The sequence below is a fragment of the Malurus melanocephalus genome, unplaced genomic scaffold, assembly GCF_030028575.1.
Source record: "Malurus melanocephalus ecotype Western Australia unplaced genomic scaffold, MMel_1.1 scaffold_18, whole genome shotgun sequence".
In the NCBI taxonomy this organism is placed as follows: Eukaryota; Metazoa; Chordata; class Aves; order Passeriformes; family Maluridae; genus Malurus; species Malurus melanocephalus.
Genome location: NW_026623250.1, coordinates 4,489,572 through 4,500,915, shown reverse-complemented (window position 1 = coordinate 4,500,915; position 11,344 = coordinate 4,489,572). Strand labels below are relative to the sequence as shown.

General features: G+C 40.9%; 1 protein-coding gene across 1 annotated transcript; it reads left to right on the top strand.

The window, feature by feature from the left end:
• The first annotated feature begins 3,498 nt into the window (after window positions 1-3,498).
• HSPB3 (heat shock protein family B (small) member 3) lies at window positions 3,499-4,696 on the top strand. The gene has a single exon (XM_057389611.1). The coding sequence runs from the start codon at window positions 3,499-3,501 to the stop codon at window positions 4,093-4,095; it is 597 nt and encodes a 198-aa protein (XP_057245594.1). The 3' UTR covers window positions 4,096-4,696.
• The last annotated feature ends 6,648 nt before the right edge of the window (window positions 4,697-11,344 follow it).

The following is an 11,344-nucleotide window of genomic DNA, read 5'->3' as shown; positions in this document are numbered from 1 at the left end:
AAGTTTGGGTTGAAAGAGACATTAAAAATCATTAGTTCTAAGCTCCCTGCCATGGGCAGGGATGCCACCCCCTAGATCAGACTGCTCAAAGCCCCATACAATCTGCTTTGAATACTTGCAGGGATGAGACATCCACAATTTTCCCAAACAACCTGTTCCGGTGTTTCACAGCCCACATAGTAACGAATTTTTTTCTAAATCCTAATGTAAACCTACTGCCTTCCAGTTTAAAGCCTTTCCCTCCAGTCTTGTCACTGCCTGCCCYTGTCAAAAATCCCTCACTAGCTCTCTTATAAGCCCCCTTTACATACTGGAAGGCCACAATAAGGAGTCCCTGGAGCCTTCTCTTCTCCAGGATGAAAAAYCCCAACTCCCCAACTCCCTCAGCCTGCCTCTAAATAAGGTACTCCAACCCTGTGATCATCTTGGTGTCCCTCCTCTTGACCCACCCCAACAGGTCCATGTCCTTTTTGTGCTGAGGACCCCCGAGCTGGATGCAGCACTGCACKTGGGGTCTCACCAGAGCAGAGGGGCAGAATCCCCCCCTCGACCTGCWGGCCGCGCTGCTTTGGAAGCAGCCCAGGATGTGACTCCAATCTGTATTCCGTCACCTCCTTCCCAAATACTGAGCAAGCAGCTCCATTCAGCGTGCGAGCAGCCCGCGGAGAGCCGAGTGAGTGTCGCGTTTGGCGGCGCGGAGGGGCGCTGCCGGGAGGGGCTGGCAGCCGGGGGGCGGTGCCCCGCCTCGCCAGGAGATGTCGCTGTGCCCCGCGGATCCCGGCGGATCCCGGCGCTGTCCCGCTGTCCGCGGGAGTCTCGGGAATACCTGCGGGCAGCGAGGGACAGCGTGGGCTGCTGAGTGCAAGGTGCGGTGACCAGCTGTGCGGCTGCTCTTCGGGCGAGCAGCTCTGCAGGGCTCTCCAGGACAGCCGGCGGGCTCCTACCCGCTGCGCAGCACCCASAGAGGCCTTGGCAGGCACGGGAAAACGGGAAACAAAACCCGAGATACCGAGCTGGTGGTTCAAGACATCSATCCTGCTCCTGCCGGATTAGTTCTGAAGGTTTTAAAAGACAACAGTAATCAGCTGGTATTGAAACATATTGCTGGGCCGAATCTTGCTGTAGATATTTGAAGAGTATGGCAGCAGAAGAAGCAAACGTGCCTCAGTATTGAGGCACTGCACCCCTGTATAAATTTGAAAGCTGATAAATACATCAAGGGTGTTTTCTTGYTCCATTTGGCATATTCCCCATTTTAGTAACAAAGAGATAAGAAGCAGGGTGCTAATTCACGWGTCCACAGGTGATAAACTGGGAGAAGGGACAGAGCAGGATGGGAAAACAGAGGCCACATGACTTACCAAAATCTATCTGATTTCTTCTTCTGTCCTACAGAGTAGAAAGCAATCCTATACATTTCTGCAGCATTTTGCATTCAACATTAATTTAAAGGGTATTCAACACATCTTTTGTGCTAATTAAACCAGACAGTTTCGAGTGTGCTTAACATAGCCATTTGAAAGACTAGCACAGCTGTTTCTGGGAATAGATACAGCTGTCTCACAGTGACTTGCACTGAGATGGCAATTTCCGCTTTCATTTGAACTAKGGGCAAGTTTACCCTTTTCCAGAGATAACAGGAATAATTAATTTTTTTTAAAGAAAAAAAGTGATATCCCTGCACAGTACATTTATTAATTAATTGCAAAATCAAAGTAAAATAAGTCAGTTTCTTATCACAGGCTTAATTAGGGACAGCAATAGCTTTTGGTAATCTGTATAAGCATAGTATCACAACCAGCCAGGCATGCTGCTTCACTTTAGGRTTAAAGTTTCCTCATCAGTTGAATCATTTTCTAGCAAAAGAGAAAACAACTGCTGGACAGATAATGGGCAATGCTCCAGGTTGATTTCATCACTATTTTAGTCAGTCATACATTCAGAATTGCATTTTTAAATTATTTCTGCAGGACAGCTTAACAGAAGAGCCAATAGTTAAATAAAGTAGTCTCACTTTCCTTACTCACAATACTCCTCCCTCACAATACTCAATTAAACGGTTGGCCATTATTGTAAGCAATGTAAGCAATCTCTACCTTGTAATGCAGCCTTTCTAAGTTTAAAATAAAATGGCAGCCTTAGAGCTTTAATTATAGATACATCTGGTAATCCTGCCCTGCTATTAATACAATAAAGAAGTCAATATCTGGTAAGTATTGCCTCTTTCCTCATTACTCCATTAGCAATTGAAGATCCCATAATAACTATGATAATGAAACATGTAAGGACAAGAGGGAGATAGAACTCTGAACAACAATAGCCAAACAAGAAAGAATAAGAGTATCTTCTCTGATTATTTTTAGCACTAGGGCAACTGTTATTGCACTAAAAAAAATGGAATAAAATACCTTCACCATCAGTTGTCATAACGTATTCTGCTTTACCATGCTCAGTTAGAGTGATTTTCCAGCAAAAGTACTAACATTCAGAAATTGTTTTCCCTCTTTCCTACACTTTTCTCTTAGCTCTTTTTAAACCAACTATTGAACATTGTAGGCATTATTTGCCCTGCAGTCATAGAGTAGCAAGAATTTTACAAGCAAGAGATTGTAGAAGCTCCTTCTCTGGAGATATTAGAGACCCACCTGGATGTGATCCTGTGCAACCTGTTCTAGGTGAATTTAATTAGCAGCGGGGTTGGTCTAGATGATCTCCAGAGGTCAGTGCCATTCGCAAACATTTTTTCATTCCATAATTATAGCACAGAGAACTTTAGGGGTCATCAGTCCTGTTCTGCAGACACATGCAGCAGCTGTGACCATAGGTTTAAGCTGTTAAGCAACAGAAGATGAAGATTACTGGGACAATGTGATAGCATTAAGGATATAGAATTGACTTTACTATTCTGTGGGGAAAAACAACTTTACCCTCTTCTGGAAGCTCTGAAACATGAGTTTTCACGGTAGTTCTCTGTTGTGTTGGTAGGTCACTAAGAATGCAAACTCAGCATTTCAGGTTTCCCCTTTTCGGGAAGAGATGGTTCCCTCCTCACACCAATAAAATGATTAACCATGTCCAAATTTCATCTATCCGCAACTTCTGCAAAAACATCCAACGCACTTTCTAACTTTGCAGATTACCAAACCTGAAATCTGCTCCATTTCTGCTGCCAAGCTAATTAAATCTCTTCCCTCAGTAGCTCCACATTTCAATTAGAAGAAATAGAGAGTTTGTTCTTATTTCCACGTATCCCTTGTAAAAACATTAATATTAAACTTTCATTTAAATAAAATTTAAAAATCACATTATTTGTGTAATCATTGTTCATAATTACAAACAGTGTAATATTGCAATAAGATGTGCGTTAAAATTTTGCCTTTACTACTCCTGCATATGTTGAAGCCACTCAAGACTTCAGCACTATAAATAGTGCTCTATTGTTAGTGGATAAAAGATGAAACAAGTCTCACAGCACTGGAGCACAGGACACTGTATTAAATGTTAAGCTCTGCCTGTTCTAAAAGTGAAAGGCAACAGCAACTGATAGACGGGTCTGTGGGTGAGACATACGGCTGGGAAGAGCTCACTCTGACTCTGCAGCTTCCCGACACAGCAAGAGCAGAAGCCGATCTTTCTGCCTCAGCAATGGCAGAAGCTGTCATAAGACACTGGGTGGAAACTCCTGTACGCTACCAGGAGCAGTTTGCTGGCCAGGAKCTGGAAGCCCACAAACTGAACCACCTTTTGTACGCTTTGCCGGGCCCTGCTACCGCTGCACTGAGCAACCAAAGGTGCGCCACAGAAAGCACGGCTGGGGCTGGGAAGAGTGGCCAGGAGGAGGAAAACACACACTTTCAGGTCTTGCTGGACGTTGTGCAGTTCCGCCCTGAAGATATCATTATCCAGACTTTCGAAGGTTGGCTCCTGATTAAAGCTCAGCATGGACCCAGGATGGATGAACATGGTTTCATATCCAGAAGCTTCACCAGACAATACAAATTACCTGATGGAGTGGAGAACAAAGACTTGACTGCACTTTTCTGTCATGATGGCATTTTGGTTGTTGAAATGAAGAACTCAGTGGGAAAGAATTAGAACCATGTCTATAGTTATCGGTGAGATAAAATCATTCTTAATGTAACAAAATAGTATCAGCCAAGCAATGCTGTAGGGTGTAGTAAGCATGTAGCTGTATTTTATTACAGTAAAGGAAATTCTTTGTATATACTTTCCTGTATGCTGAGCTTATTGTTTGATGTGAAATGTTAGACTGCTTGCCTCCAGCTACACACAGGTTGAAAACCCAGGCTGTCAGAACAAGTAGCAAACCTGGGCTAGTCTCAGCAGGAGAAAAAAATCTATTTGATAACATATTGAAAATACAGCACATATTTGAGTTAAGTAGCAGGAGTTGTATTTCTAAGGAATAAGCATTTGTCATTCATAGTCATAAACATTAAAGAAGGAACAGACAAATTGTGAATCTTGCAGAAGTTTATGCACCAAAAAGCTCTTTTCTATTTTTGAGATTAAATTTTTCTCTCTAGGAAGCRCACAGACTGAAAGATACTATCAAGAAAAAAGTCCCTCTTTCCACAGTTCAACCTTCTATACCGAAAATCCCTTGAGAAATTACTTTTTAGAAGTGTGTTGCTTATTTGAAACTGTAAGAAAAAAAGGATCATTGTCTTTAATTGAAAACACAGTAAGTAGAAATAATGCTTTCTGTCAAAATAATTTGAAAGAAAACCTTTAAGACATTTTTGAAAATTGATTTGCTTTAACATAACTGAAGAAAAAAWTTTTGCTTACAAATGCTCAAAAGGATCAAATTCTTAGTGAAAACCTCAGTAATAAAAAAAAAAAGACATTGCTCTCGCACTTTTCTATTACACATTTTTGGTAGTCTTTTTGTTTAATTAGATGACTATTTAATTGTCCATGTTGCTTGACATTTAGGCTGAAATCCCACAACTCTGTCTTCAAGAGCAAGTATTTCTGCCTGCGTATACTCCCCCTCTCCCCACAGGAACACAGGCTCTGCATGTATCTAATTTTAAGTACAGGGGTTTCCTTACTGCAGACACAGCTTTAGTTTCTATTCTAGTGTCTCACATTTCATGAGAGTGGCAGAGATGAAAAAATATCCACCTACTATATCTAGTGTCTGGTCTTCTCAACACTGAAAAGAAATAATGCTGTGCATTTGCAAATACACGTATGACAGGAACTGCATCTGCAAGTTGAACTGCCTCCTTTTATGTGGAGACAAGTATGACTGGTGTGCTATGAATAGTAAAGGAATGTGGAATGGAAAGTGCCAAGTTAAATACAGACTCTTTATCACAGCCATCTGCTGTTTGGACAAATCAAAAACATATTCAAATGAAACTGAGTACAAATACAATTTTAAGAATACAAGAAAAATATGATGAACAAATCCTGGGCTTTTGCTGGCTGAAGCTAGACAGTTCCTTCAGTTTAAAATTAAAATCCAAAGCTCACATATCTGACCATTTATGAGAAAGATTTACATTATGGCTGGTTAGACTTCAAGGTATTTGAAGCAATTGATTTTAGAAAAGTGGGTGGTACAATTCTTCTATTTTACTTATTAGTTGATCTAAAACAAGAAATTTGTACAAGAAAGGCAGAATAAACTCTGAATTGTAAACTTCAATCATGTGCAATTATTTTACGTTTTTAATAGATCAGAAGTCAAGAGTGTAAGGTTTTCTAACAAACTAAACCAGTATGTCCCTACTTTTCCACTCAACCCCACTTCTCCCTCATATTGTTCAATTTGTGTATTGATTTAAGATCCCATTAGCAAATCAGATCTAGATTTCTAGGTCAAGGAGCTTCATCAGATAGGAATCATGTAGGTGTAACATGATTTAAGAAATTGAATTCTAGATACAGGTCTGGATTTAAACTTTACAGGCCAACTTTATAAAAGCTTCACAAGCTTAAATCCATGGGTTTTACATCACCTTATGACACAACTGTTGTGAGTTCAGGATCACAAGTTAGCAATCTGCTTCGGTGATTTTTGTTTAAAGAGAGTTTTGCAAATTTTATCACTTAAACTTACAGGCTATTATAAAAACTATTCTACCTGTGATTACAGTGATGATATTCATAGCCCCACAGATGAGAAAGCTGTTCCAAAAAACCATAACCGATTTAATTATTTCAGATTAGATCATGATTGAACTACTGGAAACTTGGCAAGGAATTAGACCATGCAGCCAGAATCATATAACCTGTTCTATATATGTTAATACCATGGTTACACACAGTCCTGCTTATGTACACAGGCCTGCCTCACCAAACTGGATGGAGAATGTGGCATCTGGCTGTTCTGCACTGTAGGTCTCTCTGCATCACTCTGTGCCCAACTCGGTACTTGCTCACATCATCAGATAGAAATCACTGGAACACCTTGACACAAACATGGCAGGGAGGTGTACCCAGCGAAACTTTACCTTCTCTTGTAGACAAATCTTTACAAAAGCATACATCAATGCTCCTTGGTGAATGGGATCTTCCCTGGCCTTGCACCTGAGTGCTCATGCCACTAACTTCCTGCATTTTAGCACTAAGAACAGCACAGAGGATAATGTTTGTCTCCCTTTTTTAAGTGGTGGCTTATCAAAAGATTGTGTACGGATGATTTTTAYGTGCTTACCAGAACAACCAAGTACTTGGCAGACTGTTTCTGAATAATCTGGAAAGAGCTGTTTTCACATATTTTATATGATGTTTTACTTCTATAATCTGATGAGAACTGAATGTGAATGTCACACAGAAAGGCGCTAATATTGCTCATGGGCACAGACTGGGATATTTATCAACAGCATAGGATTTCAGCACAGCTACAGCTTAAGACAGGTTTAAGACACGCTGATGTGGTTAAATTAGGAACTGTGAAATTGRCTGTCTATAAAATTCTGGCCCAGAATAAGTGATAAGCCTGTGCAAGCCTTGCAGACCAAATGTTACCAAGCCTTCTCAGTTCCCATCAGTGAGGGATTACCTTTGTAACTGATCAAACTGCTCCTCCAAATGGATAAAGATGAYTTCATGCATGAATCTAAGCACTGTGAAAAATGCTTTCATAGAGAAGAAAATGTATCAATATGGTACTATTCTCCACATGCATGGTAAAAAGAAAATTTGTGCACGATCCTTGTGGGCAGAGATCCAAAAATGCTTTTGACTTACTGCCTTTGCCTTGCAGCAGTTTTTTCTGCTGAAGCCAAGGCATTTGAGATCTCTCTACAGAGTCCAGTACTGGTGGTACAGCGAAACAAGGCTGACATGATACCCATCAGTCACTCAGTAACACTCAGCTGCGGCACTGGAAGAGAGAAAAGGAAACCTCTGTAGTATCATGGTGGCAACATTCCCGGCAAGAGGGGAAGGTCTCATGTTCCTTACTTACTTCACAGTCAGGAATCAAAATGTCCTTTTTAATATGAGTAATATTACAAGATTGGCTTTTAATGTGAGTAGGAGTATTTCTGAAAATATTAAGTACACCTTCTGTTATTTGAAAGAGATGCACACCTCTGTCTTGCTGACTACCAGAGACAGTGGCGGGCCACTCTCACCCACAGGACAGCATCTCAGTAGCCAACACCATGATCACAGGAACTCAGTCTAAAGGGTTACACCCTTACTGTATTGGARATAGCTGAGCTGGCCCCACTTGTGCTAACTCTGGAGCCAGAATACTGTCCTTGTGTGCCAACTCAGGTCCAGAAAGCTCAGACTGTCTACTGCTGAAAAGTCATCCCTTATTAAGAAAACATGGACAGAGAGAAAGGAGAAACATGGCTCTACAGCTCAGGACTCCCCATCCAGGTTTAATCCTAGAGTGAGATTTCTGCTCTCTGTGCCRTGGTGGGCTGCATTTTCACCACAAATCCCATCAATCTCATTAAAAAGTAACCCTCTTTAGCCACATGGCAATACCACTGATGCCAGCCTTTCCAAGAGGAAGTATGTCTAGCAGCATCTTGCACAAATAGAATTGGTGCAAATAGAGAATCATTTGCAGTTCCTCTCATGCTCCTCGGTGTGCTTACTGTGYTTTGGGCTCCTCCTGACCCCAGTGAGCACTGGCAATGAAGCATGCCACTGCCAAGCTCAGGGCACACAGAAGCAGCAGCAGGCAGGTCCATGCATGAAGAGGAGACAGAAAACTGCAGGACCAGGCCTTGGCAGAYAGAGAATAAGGAAACCCACCAGGGGTGTCTCAGGCAAGGATGGGGAGCAAATAAAACACTCTGATTCAGATTATATGRTATATATACACAAATATATGTTTAACCCCCACTGTCAACTGCCCTATCCAGCTACCCACTCACTCCTCTACAGTTGGATGCATACAGAATAGGACCATTAAAGGAAATAAACTCATGGATTGAGATAGGAACACCAAAAGCTGCAAGCACAAGTAAAGCAAAATGGATTAGCTGACCACTTTCCATGAGCAGGCAGTGTTCAGCCATCCCCAGGACTGAMCATGGTACATGGACTGAATGCTTGCTATGCTAGTCTGAAAGAGTAAGTCACCCACTGTCTTTTGCTATGTTTCTTTCCAACTGCATATCTTTTCAATTTTCTTATCTATTTATTGTACATTCCAYCATGTAAGTCATGTCAGAATCTCCAGAAGTTTCATTTGTTCTTAGCAGAGTTGGATGATATGCAGATTAAAGTRGGAGAGCCCTGTCTGAACTAGCAACCCCAAAATTTCTAGTCAAGTGCTCATCAACTCAAACTGTTTTACTGAATCAGTGTAACCTATTTAACTTCTGCAGCTGTCCCTCTCCATGGAGCTAGTTTGCTCCAGCAAGATTTTGTCACTCAGGTGCCAATGTACAGCCTCCAGGGCTGGCTGGAACCTCTCTCTCTACCATCACAGTACCAGTAGTAGAAGCTGACTGCTTCTGCAGCTGATTCAGATGCCCAGAGGGACCGCATGAGTAGTTCCCTGTGTTTGTCTGACTTCCCACAAGAGGTAGGATGGGATCTGAGGATATTTTGGGTACCAGTGGCACTAACTCCTTTATTGTTAGTTCCACTTCTCATTTTCCAGGATATACCATTCTCCTCTCGCCTGGACACCACCAAAACTGGTCTGTTCCATGGACATCACACCAGCACACTGGTGTAAGCATTAAAGGCAGGTAAGGCTTGTGTCTGTGAATGAGCTGGTTTGGAATTTGCAGGTTGGGTTTAAATAATTCCAACYCTTAACTAAAAGTGATTTCATTGGTCATAGCTATAATGAAAAATTAATGAAGGGAGATTATTTTCAGAGGGTAGTATCACTAGAAAAAAAACTTAATTATTGTACTCTGTCTTACGAGASAGACAGAAATTCATGAGCTACCTGCTCTGGTGACAGCTGCATGCATTTTAATAATAGTTTAATAATATTTTGCAACTTTACCACAATTACYCAAGCACTGGTGGCATGATTAGTATGTACTGTACAAGACACACCATAAATACAATCTGTGCCTTAATGTAGATATGGAGCCTCAAAACTTCATCCTGGAATGAAACTGAGAGACTCAATACAGATTAGGAGACGATGAGATAATTAARTGAAGAAACATGAACTCTGAGACTCTATCATAATAACCATAGCAATATTTAACTTAGACCTAGAAACCTCAGTCTGAAATGGCTGCAGGGCTGAGACAGATAAGGTTTCCAGATTTATTTTATTCCAGATTTAAAGGTCAGAAGGATCAGTGATGATCCCCAGTGTGACACCCTGAACAGAATACACATTATTTCACTTGATAATTTCCTCATGAAACCAACCCATAATGTGTTTGAAAAAGAACACATATTTAAGACACCAAATCTTCATTTCAAGACTTCATTTGATGGAAAATTCATCAYACCCCTCCATCAATTTTTCAAATGTTAATAATCATCATGGCCTACAAAGAGACAGTTTTCCCTAGTCCTCTGACATTTGTTCAGTGATATAAATTTTATCTAAAACTAATAGTCTGGATAGCTTCTGGGATAATCTTTCTACTATTCTGTTGKTAGGAGTTACAAAGATACAAAAGTAAAACACCTCCTGCTAAACACCCTTCTTAGCTACTAACAGAACACAAAGGAATTCATCAACATGAAGAACATAATTTTTTCCACATAGAGCAAAAATATGTATTGAATAACTCTGCATCTATTTTATCACTGGATTATCATTGGTAATTTTGTCACCTTCATGTCCTAGTCATCTAAACGATTGCTAGGAACCCATTTCTTGCTGAGTAAGTCCTGATTGTTCTCCCACTGACCATATAATTTTTAATACACTTCGAGGTTTTTCTCAGGTCAGTAGGTATTGTTTGCTACCAAATTCTTTTTTTTTCCATTTCTACTTTCACTTGTCYTTTATAACAATATATTTTAGATTTGGATAATTATGCTTATATGAACAGAGTTCCGTATTTATGGCTAGCCAATAAACATTCTAAATGCACAAAAAACAGCCAGGGCAGATTCTGACACTGCTTCTATTAGGAAATTATAATCTCTTTAAATTTCACCAAGGCTATGGGATGCCCACTAGCCTCTGCATCGAACTTTCTCCTAAAACAACTGTTCAAAACAAGGAAGCACCAGGCTGTACCACCTGTGATAGGGAATTCATGCCATTCACCTTCTCACAAATACATGGCCCAAAACGAGCACAGCAAGAACCTTCTTCACCACCTCAACCTTTGCAGGCCTCTATGTTCACCAAAAGGCCAGCCAAATCCAGAAGCTAAAACACAGTAACGTAGTGTCATTTTCAGCCACTGAGCTTCTCAGAACTCTCAATTTCTTCAGCTGACACAGACAAAATTAGTAACTCCTTGGCCATCCTTTGAGTAGTCCTCAAGCAACAACACAAACAAAACTTTTCTCCTTGAAAACAAGACCACAATCRCACCCAAATTCTGATATTAATTAACCTTGATGTTAATGTCACTGTCTCCTGATCATAGAATGCATTGTATCAGCTCAAACACAAGCTCTAAGAAAATGAAAGGTACTTTGATGGTCAAGACACCACCAAAACTGGTCTGTTGCCTAAGCTGTACTGGTTTCCAGGCTGAGACTGAGAATTGTAAAATTCAATAATGGACATTAAAAATTCATAAAGTAGTGTCAAGGCTCATCCATCCTGATCARCTGACAGGTGTAACTGAAGAGCTGACAGTGACTAGTCACTCACTGTGTGACAGGCATCTGCTAGGCACCTCTCTGCACCGACCCAAGCAACTTCAGGATTGATGTGAGCCTCTTCAGCCYAAGTGCT